Source organism: Schistocerca cancellata, chromosome 2, assembly GCF_023864275.1.
Source record: "Schistocerca cancellata isolate TAMUIC-IGC-003103 chromosome 2, iqSchCanc2.1, whole genome shotgun sequence".
Taxonomy (NCBI): Eukaryota; Metazoa; Arthropoda; class Insecta; order Orthoptera; family Acrididae; genus Schistocerca; species Schistocerca cancellata.
In genome coordinates this window covers 961,917,053-961,937,453 of record NC_064627.1, presented here as the reverse complement: position 1 = coordinate 961,937,453, position 20,401 = coordinate 961,917,053, and the positions used below count along the sequence as shown (strand labels likewise).

General features: G+C 40.9%; 1 protein-coding gene across 1 annotated transcript in view; it reads left to right on the top strand.

The window, feature by feature from the left end:
• LOC126160151 (secretin receptor-like) overlaps positions 1–20,401 on the top strand; it is a 166,406-nt gene that overhangs the window by 82,707 nt on the left and 63,298 nt on the right. Inside the window, exons 6-8 of the mRNA XM_049916888.1 lie at positions 1,949–2,117; positions 2,371–2,527; positions 7,164–7,294. Coding sequence (XP_049772845.1) covers positions 1,949–2,117; positions 2,371–2,527; positions 7,164–7,294 — 457 coding nt within the window. The remainder of the gene's footprint in view (positions 1–1,948; positions 2,118–2,370; positions 2,528–7,163; positions 7,295–20,401) is intronic.

Here is a 20,401-nt window from a genome sequence, read left to right as displayed (position 1 = left end):
TAGGATCTTTTTCAGGCATCAGCCATGTTTGAGATTTGATGTTTTATCGGATTCCTGTATTCACGATAGACTCGTGAAATGGTCGTACGGGAAATTCCCCACTTCATCGCTACCTCGGCGATACTGTGTCCCATTGCACGTGCGCCAACTGTAGCACCTCGTTCAAACTGACTTAAATCATGATACCCAGTCATTGTAGCAGCAGTAACAGATCTAACAACTGCGCCAGGCAGTTGTCTTATATAGGCGTTGCGGCGGCAGCGCCTTATTCTGGCTGTTTACATATCTCTGTATCTGAATACGCATGCCTGTATCAGTTTGTTCGGCGCTTCGTTGCATATTCCAAGCACTATTGAAGAATATACAGGATAATGGTTGTAAGTGCCGATATTTTTATATGTGGTGCCTTAATATTCATGTACATCAGTGTGTTGTCTGTTTTTTCTCTCCATCCAAGAGTCATCCGACAAACACATCACAATTGTGCGTGCTGATGGTTCCCGCACTGTCGTAACTGCTCCACTAAAAGTGAGTCGTGCTTAGATTACTCATTGTCCACGAATGGCAAGGTTCTGGGTTCGACGGCTACTATAGACTAACAATTTTGCGTCGATGTCTTCAAACTTTAACATCTGACCTTCTGTCCAGGGGAAGAGAAGCAATAGTGCCTTGCTCTTGCCACATAATTTTTGGAGATATTACCCAGCCTAAAAACGTACCGCATGTAATAGCTATAATTATTACTCTGTAATTGACGTCGGCACGAATTTAATGTTGTTCAGTACTCCGTCCTCAGTCATCATTGGAAATATCTTCACTTATACCCATTACACTGTGTGTTTGTAACACTAATTCAACAGAATTTATCAAAAGAATTTTGAATAAACAATAATGAACAGGCCACTATTGTGAATAAGGATGTACCTAATAAAATGAAAGTGCAGAAGCAAGATTTGAAACTGAAATATATTTTCATTTGAATGTATTGGTAGTATAAGGGCTGTAGTTAAGCGATTTTTTCGAAATACCTCTGCTTCCTGTAGTACTAGTGGCGCGTGGTGTACAGGAGAGCTCCTTTGGGAAGTAGGAGGGAGGTATTGAGAAATGCGAAGTTGTGAGACCGCGGCTTGGGTCATGCTTAGATTGCTCATTGTCCACAAATGGCAAGGATCAGGGTTCGACTGCCAGTCTGACACACAGTTTTATTCTACCAGGATATGCAAAACAACGCACACTCCAATACCGAGTGATTCACTGTGGAAGAAGAGACATTGTCACCTACATACGTGTGAGTAGTTTTCTCACGTTGTGTATTGTGTGTATTAAACCGAAGCCCTAGAAACGACGGAGAGGCTTCGTCTCACCATAGCCCTCAGTGGTTCACAACCCCACCGTGGGCCACAACAGTCCACCCACGCCACCACCACCCCACACCGAACCCAGGGTTATTGTGCGGTTCGGCTCCAGTGGCCCCCACGGGAACCTTTCATACCACATAAGTGTAACCCCAAATGTTTGCGTGGTGCAGTAATTATGATGTACGCGTACGTGGAAATTTTGTTTACGCAGCAATCGCCGACACAGTGCAACTGAAGTGGAATAACGGGAACCAGCCCGCATGCACCGAGGAAGATGGAAAACCGCCTTAAAAACGACAGAGTGGCCGGCACATCGGACCTCGACACTAATCCGCCGGGCAGATTCGTGCCGGGGACCGGCACGCATTCCCACTCGGGAAGCAGCGCGTTAGACCGCGAGGCTAGCCAGGCGGGTTTGTTACGTTAGATTTTTCTTACTCAGCCCACAGTGACCAATATTTCGGAATATGCCAGCCGAGGGACATGCTGTTATAAACTGAGGAGGTAATGCGGATTCACCTAAACGCTGAATGCAAATACACACTGCCAAGTGTCCCTGTCTCGCCTACGACCCGTACTGGTGGTTTCAGGCGGCTGCGCTGCCCTCGGTACAGGCTGTACATGCACCTCTTCGCCTCGTTTATCTTCCGCTCCCTGATGGGGCTGCTCAAGGACGCGCTCTTCGTCGACGGCGTCGGTCTCGCGTCAGACGTCGCCTACAATGAAGATGGACACATCGTCTTCCTCACTAACAGCACCGTAAGTATTTGTTAACTGTTACTTCCACTACGAACACAGCTCAGTACTACTGATTAGTGTTAGAGAGCTATTAAAACTGCTTCCTGTGTCCTGACAATAGTACACTTTGCCCTTTACATTTCACTTTACAATAATAAGAGAAAGGGGAAACAGCAAGGAAAAGCGAATATCACAACGTCACGTGCCGTCCAGTGATGTGTACGACTCCTCAGTGAAGCCCTACCTGTGGCTGACCAGTGTTGTGCTGCCGCAGCACTGGCGCTGCAAGCTGGTGACGAGCCTGTGGCAGCTGTCGATCGCGGCCAACTTCTCGTGGATCCTGGCGCAGGGCCTCTACCTGCACAACCTGGTGGTGTTCGCGCTGCCCGCCCACGCCGGGCGCGTCGCCAGCTACGTCGCTCTGGGCTGGGGTAAGTGCTGCAGAGCGTCTCACTGCGCAGGCCTGCCTGTGCCACCAACTTCAGCCGAACTCTCTTCGCCCTGAATTTGATAAGATCCTACGTCAATTAGAGATTCAGTTACATAACTACACTATTGGCCATTAAAATTGCTGCACCACGAAGATGACGTGCTACAGACGCGAAATTTAACCGACAGGAAGAAGATGCTGTCATATGCAAATGATTAGCTTTTCATAGCATTCACACAAGATTGCCGCCGGTGGTGACACCTACAACATGCTGACATGAGGAAACTTTCCAACCGATTTCTCATACACAAACAGCAGTTGGCAGGCGTTGCATGGTGAAACGTTGTTGTGATGCCTCGTGTAAGGAGGAGAAATGCGTACCATCACGTTTGAGACTTTGATAATGGTCGGATTGCAGCCTATCGTGATTGAGGCTTATCGTATCGCAACATTGCTGCTCGCGTTGGTCGAGATCCAATGACTCTTGGTAGAATATAGAATCGGTGAGTTCAGGAGGGTAATACGGAACACCGTGCTGGATCCCAACGCCTCGAATCACTAGCAGTCGAGGTGACAGGCCTCTTATTCGCATGGCGGTAACGGTTCCTGCAGCCACGTCTCGATTTCTGCGTCAGCAGGTGGGGACGTTTGCAAGACAACAACCATCTACACGAACAGTTCCAGGACGTTTGCAGAAGCATGGACTATCATCTCGGAGACCATGGCTGCGGTTACCCTTGCCGCGGCATCACAGGCAGGAGGGCCTGCGATGGTGTACTCAACGACGACCCTGGGTGCACGAATGGCAAGGTTCTGTTTACAGGATCATGACGGTCGCATCCGTGCTTGGCGACGTCGCGGTGAACGCAGATTGGAAGCGTGTATTCGTCACCGCCATACTGGCGTATCACCCTGCGTGACGGTATGGGGTGCCATTGGTTACATGTTTCGGTCACCTCTTGTTCGCAGTGACGGCACTTTGAACAGCGGACGTTAAATTTCAGATGTGTTACGACCCGTGGCTCTACCTTTCATTCGATCCCTGCGAAACCCTACATTTCAGCAGGATAATGCACGACCGCATGTTGAAGGTCCAGTACGAGCCTTTCTGCATACAGAAAATGTTCGACTGCTGCCCTGGCCAGCACATTCTCCAGATCTCTCACCAATTGAAAACGTCTGGTCAATCGTGGCCGAGCAACTGACTCGTCAGCCGGCCGAAGTGGCCGTGCGGTTAAAGGCGCTGCAGTCTGGAACCGCAAGACCGCTACGGTCGCAGGTTCGAATCCTGGATGTTTGTGATGTCCTTAGGTTAGTTAGGTTTAACTAGTTCTAAGTTCTAGGGGACTAATGACCTCAGCAGTTGAGTCCCATAGTGCTCAGAGCCATTTTTTGAACTGGCTCGTCACAATACGCTAGTCACTACTCTTGATGAACTGTGGTATCGTCTTGAAGCTGCGTGGGCAGCTGTAACTGTACACGCCATCCAAGCTCTGTTTGACTCAATGCGCAGGCGTATCAAGGCCTTTATTACGACCAGATGTGGTTGCTCTGGATACTGATTTCTCAGGATCTATGCACCCAAATTGCGTGAAAATGTTATCACTTGTCAGTTCTAGAATAATACATTTGTCCAATGAATACCCGTTTATCAACTGCATTTCTTCTTGATGCAGCAATTTTAATGGCCAGTAGTGTATTTGTTAGGGTGTTAACTCCAAAAGCAAACGTCCCTTATCGAGCCAGGAGGAAACGTTCCGTGTAAGTACATTTTGCTTATGAACCACGAAAATGACATTTTCTTGTTTCAAGAAAAGACAGCCCACTGTGTTATAGCACAATATGCTGACAAACGTTGCATTAAATGACAATTTGACTGTCTAAATAATAAATGTGTCGTAAATCCACTTTTCAATTATTTACTTTTGGGAACTACAGCAATCTTGACTCTATAGATATTTTACAGTGAATCGTTACTATCCTATAGTAAGCAGTCAGACTGCATGCCATTACTACAGGATAATTCTGAATGACTTACAGCCGAAATTCCAGTAGTTTCCGAGAGAAAATAAAAGGACAGTGAAATGCCTAAAGTGGTATCATTTAACCCTCCTACTACCACTGGGGTGTATATGACTCCATAAGAACACTGAAAAGTACGGGGTGTTCAAAAAGTCTCTCCGCACTGCCGTATGATTGTTAGCGGCCCGTGCCGTATGATTGTTGGCCTGCCAGGGTTACTTACCTTCAAGTGGACTCTCCCAATATTTCACTGTTTCGTTTATCTCAGCCAGCGTCAGTAGTATCGTTGGTGTGTGTCATTACGTGTTGACGTGAACGTTGAAGTATAGTTCCTTTGTTCGTTTGTTTCACTGTTAAAATGCAAACCATTAAAGAACGTGTTTTTAGTCGAACAACGGAGACAACACTCCCACATCGCGAGATTTGATTAACAAATTTCGAACTGCTGGTTCAGTGACAGATGCACCGAGAAGTGGTCGTCCTAGCGTTTTGTCTGACGAAAAACTACTCAGTATTTCCGATAAAATGTCCATGAGTCCGAAAAAGTCTCTAACAAAACTCGCCCAGGAAATCGATTTTAGTGTCAGAACGGCCCACACAGCTGTAAAGAAAAAATTAGAACTTTTCCCATACAGAGTGACAGTCGTGTAAGAACTGAAAAATACTGATCATGGCAAGAGACTGCATTATTGTCAATGGTTCAAAAATTTCGTTCAACAAAATGGAACGGATATTCTTAATGAAACATTTTTCACTAATGAGGCGTGGTTTCATTTATCCGGGTACATGAACTCGCAACTACGGTCGCAGGTTCGAATCCTGCCTCGGGCATGGATGTTTGTGATGTCCTTAGGTTAGTTAGGTTTAACTAGTTCTAAGTTCTAGGGGACTAATGACCTCAGAAGTTGAGTCCCATAGTGCTCAGAGCCATTTGAACCATTTGAACTCGCAAAATTCTCGTATGTGAGTACTGCAAATCCATTGTGTTTTCATGAGGAACCACTTCATTCTGTGAAAATAGGAGTTTGGATTGCAAGTTCTAGACGTAGGTTTGTGGGTCCCATCTTTTCAAACGAAACAATAAACGCACAACGATACCCATTAATAGAAGAACTTGTGTTAAGTGAAATATCGAACGGTTGTTTTCGACAAGATGGCGCAACCGCGCATACGGCTAGCGTTTCAATGTCAGTGCTTGCTGATGTTTTTGGCGATCGCATAATTTCACAGGGACTTTGGCCTCCACGATCGCCTGACCAAACACCACCTGGCTTTTACTTCTGGGGTGCAGCGAAAGCAACTGTCTATAAAAACCATATAAAATCCATCGATGAATTGAAAACTGCAATATCCTCTTTCACTGCTTCTGCTGCAGAAGAAATGTTACAGCTTGTGTATGGGAACATTATTAGACGAATTGAATTGTGTATTCAACAATAAGGGGGACACTCGCAATATTGAATGTGAAAATTTGTAAGTAAAAATGAATATTCAATAAATTAATAACTTGTATTTCACTGAGTTTCATTTCGGTATATTCACTGCGGCATACGGCACACGCGGCTAACAATCATACGGCACTGTGGAGAGAGTTTTTGAACACCCCGTATTTCTCCCTTATTTACAAAGCTGTTATTTTTAAAATATGTCACTTTCTTCCTCTGAGTCATATTTACCCAATCATGTTTTGGTCAGTTTCATATTTGTTAAAAATTACAATTTATTTATGTTTTCTTTCCACTGAATATCGCTGGGTCAGTCGGCCCCAGTTTAGTTTTTGTTTTTTTATTTTTTGTTTCTTGGATTTAACATCCATAAGAACTGAATGATAACTGAAACTTCCTGGCAGATTAAAACTGTGTGCCCGACCGAGACTCGAACTCGGGACCTTTGCCTTTCGCGGGAAAGTGCTCTACCATCTCAGCTACCGAAGCACGACTCACGGCCGGTACTCACAGCTTTACTTCTGCTAGTATCTCGTCTCCTACCTTCCAAACTTTACACAAGCTCTCCTGCTTCTGTAAAGTTTGGAAGGTAGGAGACGAGATACTGGCAGAAGTAAAACTCTGAAAACGGGGCGTGAGTCATGCTTGGTTAGCTCAGATGGTACAGCACTTGCCCGTGAAAGGCTTAGTTCCCGAGTTCGAGTCTCGGTCGGGCACACAGTTTTAATCTGCCCGGAAGTTTCATATCAGCGCACACTCCGCTGCAGAGTGAAATTCTCATTCTGAATGATAACTGTTACAACGAACAGCTGTAATGTATGTTTTTATTTTAGTTCCTTAAAATAACGCGAATATATCCTGTGAAAATTGCTTGGGGTCATCATGACCCAAGGGGTACTCAATGAAACAAAAAAAGTTTCGTAGCCGGAGAGTTAAACAATTATAGAACACCGTGAAATTATGAAGCCAATTTAATTATTACGACTGATCTGCAAAATGATGAGTCCCTATCAGGGAAACGAAGATATTGTCGATGTCAATGATTGTTAAAGTAAATCGAAGGGTAGGTGTAAATATCTCTGCACTGCCCTCCCTCTGCTTCGCTCAGAGTTCTGATGCTGAATGAAGTATTGAAGATATATTCCAAACTACTGCTGATATATTTCCCAGGAGCGCCTATGGTGGTGGTGGCGACGTGGGCCGTAGCCCGCCTGGAGCTGGAGGACACCCTGTGCTGGACCACCAACCAGCAGCCTCGCGTCTTCCTGTTGCTGCAGCTGCCCATGGCCTGCTCCGTGCTGGTAACCAAGTCTCACTCACTGATATTGCTACATTGTATGTTAAGAATAGTATCCAGAAGCACGTGTGCCTGCAAAGTGAATATTAACTCCACTGTGTAGTTTTAGTACTGAATTGTAATGACATCATTTCTGAATCACGTAAGCGTACTTCCAAATCTTGGCCACATTCAGGTACTTTAAATTAAGTTGTAACATGACCCTGTCATTTTAAAAGAACTCATTCCGATATCAGTGATAAGAAGTTTTGGGAAACCTGTACAGGGATGGTCAAGAGGGAAATGAACACCAGACCGCTAGAATGCACTTCCATTGTCTTGTCCATTGCATTAACAAGCTTGATCATTTTAGATAAAGTGCTTAAAATAACATGGACAGTCTTCTAAGAATTAAGAATGCATGCATTTTCCGCAGATAACATGGAAAACGCAAAGGATTCCACAGGACTGGAAGAAAACCATTACATATCTGTTGCATATTCAAGGTTCTATTCAAACCTCTCTTAAACATAACTGAACAACAAATAGATCATTTGATTGGTGAATACCAAGGAAAGGTATATCGTGTGTTATACAGATTTGGTGTCTCGAGGCAATATTATGGATAAGTCGAAGTACCAACTCCTATGTCTCCTTTGTGGACATAGAAGGGTAGGCGTGTGACTCTGTTGACAGACAAACCGTTTTGGACATTTTAGAACATCTAAGAGAAGAAAGGCCGACTCGAGAACTAGTCTACCGGGCCTTCAAAGACACCGTTACGTGGCAGTCTTGGGGCCCCAAAATGGCCAATAAGGTATTAAACTATACTCTGCACCGTTTGTGTACTGATACTATATTTATAACCAATTATGGTATTTAGATGCAGTATAATGTTACTCTCAGTTAGGATTTTTGCAGAATAGACCCATAAATGCGTAAAGGGTTTTGCTTATTGCACATGAAATTGAAGTTAAGTAATCAGAAGAAAAAAATTACATAAGATCTTATTATGGTGTTACAAAGGGTTTTGTAGGAAGGACTGAACTCCTGGATTTGAGTCATCATTCACCATTTATTGCACAGAATGTGATTTATTCATAAAATATTTCAGAATTAAAACAAGCAATAAACTTTATATGGAAATGTAAAGGTTCTTTAAACTAATCAGAGTTTACGATTTTAAAACAACAATTCAACAATATAAGATTTTCAGATAGAAGAAATACAATAATTTAACTTAAAGGAACTTCAAAATATGTTTGGACGACGTCAAAACAACCCCTTAGAGGCGAAGAGATCAGTAATTAAATGCTTCATTTCACATTAACCAGTTAATGACAGTTTTAGCAATTAATAATCGGTCGAACGAATAATGAAAATCCCCAAAATTTATTTGCAAGAAATAACAAGCCCAAGGGGCACAATCATGCTGATAACAATTCGCCCATGGAAGGAAAAAGTTGATGGCAATAAAAGGCAAGAACTCGAGCCAGGAAAATAAGGGGATGACAACCCATGCTATTGACAGTAATTTTGAATAATACGTGATAACTGCTATTATCAGCACACTTAGTGAATACCAGAGGCGAAATTCTTCACGCCGATCAACATTTTTAGGAAATAGTTAACATATGAACCTTTCTTTCTTTCATAAATATAAAAATACACTTTCATAAATATAAAAATACAACAATAGTAAAATATATACCGATCTCAATATACAACCCGAAGGTATGGTAATATAGAAAATCAAAATCCTTTTCCTTAACATAAACTTTGGTGACGCTTGGAGCGCATACGCGTAAAAGCAAACACTCGAAAACTGTGTCAAAGACCTTGAGAGTTAATACAAAACAAATAGAGCTTATCTTGTACATGAAGTGACAAAATTTCGACAGAGTGTACAAAATATAAGTTACCGACGCATGTGGGGCTACAGACAAATCAAGTGAACAACCCAAGGAAATTTAAAATGCTTGGGTCCAAACTGCACTAAAATTTGTCGTAAAACTAATTCACAAAATACCCAATTTTAAATCTTCCTTACAGCCACCGCTTATACAGCACAGAGGCTACACCCGAAACTCCCTTGAAAATATCTGGCGGAACAACAAGGCTGTCGAATATGACCTCTGCTCGGCGATACACAGTGCTGCCTGGAACAGAGTAAATGCCTGTACTGAGAGAGGGTAAAATAACTAATACCCGCAATGAGCACAGATGGTCAAGGTAACAATATCAGCCAAATAACTCAAACCCTAGCGCTGAATTACTATTCAGCACCTCCCTGATATTAACGGATCGTGAAATCAAACAGCACAATAAATGATGAATATGAATTTAGATTTCAGGAGAAAACAGGGAACTGTACTTAAACCAACTTCGGGGTAACCACACCTGCAGATATAGAGGCCAGAAAACACTTTGAAATAAAGTGACGTAAGCGCAGGAAAATCACCTTAACGAATTTCCAAGAGTCCACGTCTGACAGCATAAATTCTCCAGTTGGCAGTTGAGTGAACCAGGTCCACACGGGAACAGCCGTCAAGGCTTCCAAGTGTGTAGACTTCCCGACTAGTCTGCAACACACCACAAGTGCTGCCGACACCGAATCGACATTCACAGCTCGAGCCACTTGCTAGGTTTGTACTGCTCTCACTTTCCTACAGCGACCCTCCTTTTTCTGTCTGCCATAGAGGGCCCTCGGCGATCGAGTCACAACCGACTTCCGAAGATCAAAGGAGATGGCAAGGTTCGATATGCGGTGAGACGCCAGGCTCAGAACACAACATCTCAGGTGAAGTTTCTTGGAGAAAAATCTGATCCTTTTGAAGTACGTGCAGCAATTCGACAAGGATATGGCCTCTCACCGCATCTGTGTCGGGCAAAGTCATCAGAGAATGGGGAAAAGAAATTCGGGGTACGAACATCGTAACAGAGAATCAAAGTGATGTACGCAAATTTTATTGACTATCTAGCTGTCTTCACTAACTCTAGTGAGGAAACCAAATACACCAAACAGAAGGTACACGAGATAGCATCAAAGACAGGCTTCCAAAAATCATACGAAAAGATGGAAAAATTTAGGTAAACACATCAGAACATTTCTACCGAGAAGCGAAATTGGGGAAAATTTCATACATGTCTTCTTTAAGAGAAATCGTTTTACCATCGGTGCACAACACTAGAGCCAATTTAGAAAGAGCGACCAAGCTCCATGAAGTATGTAACGTATCACAGAATCACTAAAATAAACGAGAAATTTCCCGTAATGCGAAACTTCCGCATTACTAGACAGCTGTCTTGGCTCAAGCACTGTATGCCTGAGATCTAATCCATAGCAGACAGTTCAACAATTAATTCAAATAAACGGATGAGAGAAAAATCTAAGACAAATTTATAGTCCCAATAAGATAAATATACGGATTAAAAGAAAAAACTGCACACCCAAACAAACCAATAAACAATTTCACTGATGCAGTACATGGAAGATGCTTGATGCTCTATGGCAAATCTTATAGAATGGAGACCACTAGATTAAAAAAATGCTACTTAATACAATGAATGATAAAAAAGCGGTAAAAACCATTTTCTTAGAAGAAATGAAGCAAGAATTTCAACGCAAACCCTTTGGAATCCTAGTAGCAAACCACATATTGGCAGAAAAAAATTAAAATAACCATTCGAAAACTGTGGACAGTGGAAGACTAGAAAAACACAGCAACTTCACGAAGTGATTTTGGGAAACGTAGAAGAAAAGGAAGCTGTCAGAGCAAGTCAACAAGTTCAAGAACGCCCTCTGACTACGCATAACGAATAAAGAATAAGATAACCATCAAAACTGAAAGCAGGGGAAGTAGAGGCGAAGTAGAGGTTTTTGGTTTTAATGGTTCAGATGGCTCTAAGCACTATGGGACTTAACATCTGAGGTCATCAGTCCCCTCGATTTAGTAATACTTAGACCTAACTAACCTAAGGACATCACACACATCCATGCCCGTAGCAGCAGCGCGGTTCCGGACTGAAGCGCCTAGAACCGCTCGGCCACAGCGGCCGGCAGGTTTTTGGACAAGTACATTCTAAGAAGGTGAGCGACTAAGGAATTGTGTATTAAGATACTAAAAAGGGAGTAAAAAATCATTATTCAGAAGAAGTCACACATTATGATGCCAGACAACTATTAAGCAACAAAACTGTACTGTTTTGTTATTTTTATTAAGATGGTTGTGTGTCCTTAAAACACCATATGATCGTAGAGAGTGTAAGGCGATTATTTACATGCATATTAAGACAAAGGACACAGGAAAAAGTTAAAAATCAAAGATGAATGAAAAATGGGGAAAAAAGGAGATAATTGTTAACCAAAGCTGCGTTGTTAGAATAAGCCTAGAAGAATGGTTTTTCCTCAGTGTTTAACGTTGAACCTATGACATACAGTTAATAACGATCGGCAACAGCTTCGGACGCCCAAGGGAGGACACGAACTCCGGTAGGAGGGGCCGCGCAATCCGTGAAATGGCACCTAAAACACCGCGGCCACTCCGCGTGGTTGTGTTTTATCAACCGAGACCCTCTTGTTGTCAGGTTGTGCAACAAATTTCTTTTTCCCAAAATTATATTCAGTACCTCCTAATTAATTAAGTGATCATCCATCTAACCTCCAGCATTCTTCTGTAGCACCACATTTCAGAAGGTTCAATTCTCTTCTTGTCTGATCAGCTCATCGTCCATGTTTCACTTCCATACACGGTTACACTCCATTCAAATGCTTTCAAAAAAGTCTTCCTAACACTTAAATCAATATTCGATGTTAAAAAATTTCTTTTTTTCAGAAACGCTTTTTTTTTTGCTAATACCAGCCTGCATTTTATATCCTACTTCACCATCATCGGCTATTTTGCTGCCCAAACAGCAAAATCATCAACTACTTTAAAACATTAATTTACCTTCCATTAGAATTGTGGAATGCACTCAACGACTGTCCCTCAAAGTGATGGAGCATAGCAGTCAGTCGCCCTTTCCTTTCAAGCTTTATTAAAGGAAATCTAGATTTGAGCTAGTAACTAGCCATTATCACTGCCAAAATATTAAACAAGTACTTAGTCAGGTAATAGTATAAAAAGTTATAGCTTGTGTCATAATCTATATCGTTTATACATTAGATTTCTACTTTAAATGTCTCATTTCCTAATCTAATTCACACAGCATCGCCTGATTTAATTTGACTACATTCCAAAATCCTTGTTTTGTGGTGATGAGCATCCTGTATCTTCCTTTCAAACCACTGTCCATTCCATTCAACTGTTCTTTCAAGTCCATTGCTGTCTCTGACCGAGCGAGGTGGCACAATGGTTAGCAAACTGGACTCGCATTCGGGTGGACGACGCTTCAAACCAGTCTCCGGCCATCCTGATTTAGGTTTTCCGTGATTCTCCTAAATTGTTTCAGGCAAATGCCGGGATTGTTTCTGTGAAAGGGCACGGCCGATTTCCTTCTCAATCCTTCCCTAATCCGAGCTTGTGCTCCGTCTCTAATGACCTCGTTATCGACGGGACGTTGAACTCTAATCTCCTCCTCCTCCATTGCTGGCTCTGACGGAATTACAATCCGACCACAGATAATATGTACAATGTCGTAAGAGTCAGTTTTCTAGTTATGTGTATATTAATTATTTTTATGTCACGAAATCCGCCGGCAATTTACGGGTTACAAAGTAGCACAGTGGCTGAGATTTAATAACAAAATCAAAATATTAGGATTTGTCACTACTGAAGTACCAAGTGAGATAAACATTTAACCAACACATCGGCCGATTACACAACAAATGCTCGCAGTGTTAGTTAGATAATCCTTTATAGATAAGAGGAAACTGAGCAGGCAAAATAATTTCAGATTTGATTTATAATTTGATTAGGAACCTGTCACCTACCGTATTTACATCCCTGAATAATGAAAGACGGAAAATAGATTTCATTTTTAATGGTATGTAAATATTATGTACCCTGCGAACTGCAGCAATTGCTGTAGCAACTGATACGTGACTGATCAACGGCTGCACATGTTTCGTATTTTAACCGTATCTTGTACCCTATCAAAGAGTTGACTGTGGTATCTTTCTGAAAACATTAAAATCTGCTGGTGCAGACTGAAAGTACAAAAGTCTGATAGAGGAATTACGCTCAAGACAAACAGCGGAAGTAAGGACTGATAATAAGGAAACAGACTAGATGGGTCCTGGAAGGGATTTTGGACAAATTTGTTGTTTGCCACCAAGTTTTTTCGATGCTTATGTAGGAAAATCAAGAGATGAAACACCAACTCTTTAAGTGAAAAATGTTTCTTTCTAGCATTAAAATGAAATGACGCCAGTATTTTAATTTTATCCGTTTCTGTCGGTGTTTCTTCCGTGATTGTATTACTTTCTTAAGATAAAGAACAACCGCCTTCAGTCATAATCGTGATTTTTTTCCAACACACAATGCATTTCAAGCCCTGGGTGCTTAACTTCAGCCGCTTTGACAGACGACACAGATTATTTTTCAGATTTAGCTTAATTCTGGTCCTGGTAACATTATAATGTTATATTAAAAATGGGGACATGGTGAACATAAGTTTACAAAACTAACACAAATAGAAGAGCAAATCCCTGTTTTCAATGGTGAATACATGGTTTTTGAAGCACATGTGCGTAAACATGTTTATGTACATGCACTTTTCGTTATACAGCACATTTTGTAAACACAAGTCACAACAACTCAAATGGTTTCAAATACAAAGATGCCACATTTCTAAAAATACAAAAGTGTTATTGCTTCAAAGGAGGTACAAAGCCATTACATTATTAATTATGCAGGATATCATTTACAAAATTAATATTTGTTTTATAAAATTAAATATTTGTTTCCTTAGGAAAAAATAAACTTTTAAAATTACCGAAATAACTGTGACTGATATACTCTGTTTGTTAATTCAACATATTTTCGGAAGATTTTACTTAACGTAACATTATATACACATATTCACAATGTCTTTGAAGGTTACAAAGTAAAATACACAAATGTAAGAGGATAATTTGCAAAAACAATTATGTGTGTATATAATCAAACAATGATGACAGAATTAAAATGAATAACTACGATTAATGACAGAGTCTTGAAAGAGGATAGGATAAATAAAAGAACAAAGTGATTATAATCAGTTAACATCATGGTTAAACCATAGTGTCATTAAAGGGAAAGACCTTGTTACAACTAAGCGTACGCAGAAACGTTGATGAGAGAGAATGGAAACTGTGTCGATGAAATAGGTTTGTATATCAAAAGAGCAATTCGAGAGATAAAAGGTCTGTTGACGACAAAACGATTCAAAATCAGTTTAAAAAAAGATTTTTCAAACAACCCGTTCAGCATTACAGGGCAGCGAATCAAAGACAGTAAAAAAAGAACAGAAATACTTGAATAATTTTGAAATGTTGTGGAGAAAAATGCTTCGCATGAAATGAGCTGACAGGATGAGAAACGAAGGATTACTTCCAACAATAAGAGAGAAAAGAAAATTAGCGGAAACGATAAGAATGAGGGAATGATCTTGAATTTAACGTATGTTGCGAACAAAATGCCTGAAGCGAAGAATCATCGAAAGGTAGATTGCAGAAAGGGAGAGAGATAACGAATAAACTCAATCACTTTCAGAACTGACGAGATTCACAGGTAAGGGGAATGTACAAAGTGTCCCTTAGACACCTGTAATAAGACAGATTACCAACGAAAAACGTAAGAGGATTGTACGATGAGGATTGGATAATGAATCGCTAGTACGAGTATTCGTGCACCTAGTATTCTACAGCATTCCTGTGTATTTTGCCTCTTATACTCCTACTGGCGTGAGACGTTTCGCCTTTAGCAATGCATTTAGTTTCAGGAAAATATGGGTACTGCATTTAGATTTAAAACGAAAGACTTTCGTATCATTCAGGGTGAAAAAATACCTAACTGTGCATTATTGTTTATAACGCAAGAATAATGAAGACATGAGAACATATCACGTGAACATAAAATCGTGAGAGATCTGGAGAAGTCACTGGAGATGGATCACGGTCTATAATTTCTATTTCAAGTACATCAAAGTTATTAAGCGCTAGGAGAAAACTGGAGGATTAATGAATGTCACTTAAGTGGACGTCTTCGAAACGACAATTTCGTCTGAAACACCAAACTCTTGTTCGTTGATTGTAATCTAACGGTTTGGGTTCCTAATATATTTTTATTTGCTTGTCGACTAACTAGAGCGCCTACGATCTACAGTTACTTTATTGTATGGCACGAGATCACGGCGTACTCCATTTTAACGGACGAAAACTAATACCAAATAGAAATCTGTTCCAAGTAAAGTACGTATTTGGAACAACTGGATAACGCTATTTATACAAATGTTTGTTACAATTTAGAACTCTGGCCGAAATATTTTTGTAAGGGCTACACGTATAACGCCACACAAAAAAACATTAAAGAAAATGACATGCAACTTTTCAATACCAGCAGTTAAATAAAGGTTCCGTCGCGCTAGACAATGGTCCTCAGTGCCCTTATGGTATATCTTGACAACTGAACAAGACTTGGGCAAACTGACCTAGAAATCTGTACACAACAACACACATCAGCTCTTCTGTCTTTCAATCAAAAACAGAGAAAATTTCTTTGATTAGAATTCAGTATTCATTACGAATCACCTATGCAGTAGGTTACGACAGTTACTGCGTGCAAAAACAATCCTCTTTTCTGGTTAACTGCGCTTTGGTCAAATAAGTTGAAAGTTTGCAAAGATTTAATTAAAAAACTCAATTAACGATGCTGCTGGCGGTTGAATTTGGTGAAAATAGTACAGTAACGCCCTGTTAATAATTCATGCAACAATGAGAAATGAGAATGGCATAGTAATTCAGGGTAATTACTTACCATACAAAAAGTAATTTGGAACTCAATCAAGTAGTCATTGATATAATATAACGAATTCATTGCGAACTGCGTGTCAACTGGAATCTGGTATGATGGTTTTAGTTTCACTTTCGCTTTCCAGCAAGTACGTCACCCTACTCATACTGTAGTAAAGGAACGCCATTGGGTGATTATAAATATAAGGTTACCACCATTTTAGGTGGACAATGGCACCAATATAATACTGGAAAGGAATTCGGAGAATTTGTTAGTTGTTAACTGATTGTTTAAAGCTGCAATTTTCTGCATAACTTAGAAAATTTTGTACTATCTCATGAGAAATCTCTAAGTACTTGATTGCTTTCCGAGTAGTAATTACACATTATTTGCTTCCAAGGAACCACAGTTTCTTTAATGTTTAGTATACAAAAGTCAACCATTATTATATATTAGAAGTAGTTCCACAGACCATGACTTAAATTTACATCTCTAAAAAGTAATTTGCTATTATGTTAGGTGGTAGTTCAAGCCATAGTGTAGACAAGAACTGTACTATGTTAGTGCGTAGCTGACTCTTCCACGGTTTTCAGGTCAAAAAATTTTTGGTTTAATAACATGGAATACAATTAAGCATTTTGTAAAAATTGATACTAAGATAGTGATATTTTGTTTTCCATCAATACCAGTTTAAACTGTAGTTAATTTGTTTATTCACCAAAGCCAGAAGTTAACGAAACAATTTCATGGTATTATGTGATAGGATACTTGGAGAAACAAAGGATGTTGAAACAAAGTTCATTAAATAATGCTTCTGAAAAACAAAGCATTTTTATCAAACAGTTGAAATTCAGTACACAGGATGTTAACAAAACAGTACTGGCAATTTTTAATGCGATGTAGAGTGTGCCTTAAGGAACAAAGTGAGAATAGAAACACATGTGCTGAAACGTCTTCCAACGGCACTACAGAACATGGAAAATATAGGTTCTAACAACTGTCGCTAGGCCACCTTTTTTCCACAAACAAATTGTATAGTGATACGCAAATGGAGCGGTTTGAGGTTCAGAACACAACAATAATCATAGAATCTTAGCTGTTAACATTCAAAAATATGTCCACAATAAAGTAATGAGTATTCTGTTCCTGACCTCAGAGTTGGTTTATCTGGGTGCTCAAGCTTTATACCTTTGAGAAGAATATGGAAGATAAACAAGAAGGATGTGTATGATAGTGCATTTTTTTTTACCAGATTGTTTACAGCCGTGTCAGCAACATGGATAAGTGACAGCTGGCATCAGTGTTCCGCAAAACAGCTAGAAACTACATGACTCAAAGAAAGATGATCAACAACAGACCTAGAACAGAAATATCACCCTATAGGTCCAATGATATTTGGTTGGTTGGTTGATTTTGGGAGGAGGGATCAAACAGCGAAATCAACAGTCCCATCGGATTAGGGAATAATGGGGAAGGAAGTCGACGTGTCCTTTTAAGGGAAGCATCCCGGCATTTGGCTGGAACGATTTAGGGAAATAACAGAAACCTAAATCAGGACGGTCGGACGCAGGTTTGAACCGTCGTCCTCCCGAATGCGAGTCCAGTGCTCATACCACTGCACCATCTCGCTCGATCATGGATATTTAACCAGGATTCCACTGCAGAATTTTCTGCTTTCTCCTATGGCTCTAAGAAACTGTGTACTGAGTGTACATTGTATCTCGTTGGAAAGCTTTTGTTTCCAAACCAATCAACCAAATTATTTTTAGAAAGATCGGTGTCATATTTAGTGACAGTACAGTCAATCGAAAACAGATTTTCTGCTAAGAGTAGCCTACATGACATTCACTTTCTATAACATATTTCCTTTCGATCAGCATGATTTCACATGTCTTGTGGACTGTAAGGTCTGAGGTTTGCGGCCTCGTCCTATTGTCCATGGTCGTTGCTTCATGACGCAACAGTGTTCACCTGCCAATCCTTTTCCTCAGATAAACTAGGGTTGTTGAGAAATACAGACCAGTTTACATAGCCAAATGCGTTCTCCCTCTATCAAAAATGGCTCTGAGCACTATGGGACTTAACCTCTGAGGTCATCAGTCCCCTAGAACTTATAACTACTTAAACCTAACTAACCTGCCCGAGGCAGGATTCGAACCTGCGACCGTAGCGGTCGCGCGGTTCCAGACTGTAGCGCGTAGAACCGCTCGGCCACATCGGCCGGCCCTCCCTCTATCATTATCCTGCAAGATATATGGGATGAGTAATGATTTAATGGTAAATTGTATTACGCTGATTCTGCTTAGATTTTTTTTATGACAGAACACAGAACTATGACTGAAGTCATTAAAGAAACCTGCTATGCAAATACTCACATGTCGATGCTTGTTATATCTCCTGCTACTAATGCTAATCTGTGCCATAGCTGCAAATATGCAGCACTACAGAGTCTGCAATATGTGGGACTGGTGATTACTTTCCCTCGTACAGAGAAATTTGCACAACACACTTGCACTCATTAAGAACAAACACGTAAGGCCAACAGCCTTGCCGCAGTGTTAACATCGTTTCCCGTCGAATCACCGAAGTTAGGCAATATCAGGCTTGGCGAGCACTTGTATGGATGACCGTTAGGTCTGCAGAGCGCTGTTGGAAAGGGGGTGTACTCACCTCTCATGAGCCATTTGAGGAGCTACTCGACTGGGAAGTAGTGGCTCCGGTCATGAAAACTGACAACAACTGCGAAAGTGATGTTCTGACCATGTACATGCCACGGAAGGGATGGCGGTAGTTCGGTACGGTTGCCTTTCTAGTTTATTCGGACGGAGTTCAACTATGGCAGCAAGGATTAGCAAGATACCTTCATTAGAGCATTCCAGCCGTGTGGTGAATCAACGTGAGTACCGTTCGTTTTTGTTATTCGCTATGTACGCACACGCGTTATCACGCGTTTGGTAGTTCAGTCTCTCGGTATCACACAGTGGTCACTCGCCAAGTGATGGGCAATAGACGCGTGGCCTTTCCACGTTTGTAAGGAAACAGAGACACTACCTACGCAGATTCTTTACAACTTAGTGCCACTAATGGGACCGGCAAGCAAACGAATGCATTTGAATTAGAATTTCTTTTTAACTGCCGATTTTTCACGCTCTCTATCGACAAAGTGTGTGGTGCATGTGTGGCCACAGTATAACGAAAATTAAACTGGTAAACCTACGGTCGCAGGTTCGAATCCTGCCTCGGGCATGGATGTGTGTGATGTCCTTAGGTTCGTTAGGTTTAAGTAGTTCTAAGTCTAGGGGACTGATGACCTCAGACGTTACGTCCCATAGTGCGTAGAGCCATTTGAATTTTTGAACATACTTAATGTTTCTGAAGGTTGTTATTTTAGCTGTGGAAATATATATTTGTGTGAAAGAATAGCTGATTAAATAATGGTCGCTTTCAGTCAGCTTCTAAAAGTGCACCGACACGAAGACGCATTTTGAAGAGAACAAATTAAAAATTTATGTTGAGGAGTGTGACAACAGATTAAAAGTGTCAGGTGTGTAATTAACAATAAACCTTTAATCCAGTTACGCTGTCGGCTTTCGTGAGTAAATCGAGCAAATGATCTAACAGGACTCATTATAGTTGGTAACGTAAACCGAAACAGAAAGGAAGCGTATGGTATCGTGGTCGGCAGAGATGGGTATCATTCGAATAAATTCCTATCTGGGTAATTATTCGAATAAATAGTTCACTCAAACGAATTTATTCGTCAACAAATTATTTGCTATTTAAATAACGAATAATATATAATGCAACCGCAATTTCTTTATTTACTTACTGTACAGAATTAGTATTTGTTCCCTTGGATCAGAGCAATTTCTGTTTGGTAAATAACTTGTTAATGGTCTGTCTATAAATGTCCGTTTCGGGCTCAGTGGCTTAAATTCCAGACTACAAAACTAAAGCTTTAGGGTTTGGTTCGATCCTCCATTGGTTCTACGATTTCCCTTTTTACTTACTGGTACTTTCGGCTACAACGATCACTTTAACACTAAGTCACGTTTACCTTATTTCGGAGTACGTGTTGAAATACATATCCCCCTCAGATTGGCTGTATAAGTCTCTTCGGATGTGAGAGGAGCACCACAGTGCACAAACAAACAACGGTTAGCGTTAAAGGGCTACATCGTACTTGATGCCTGACGTCA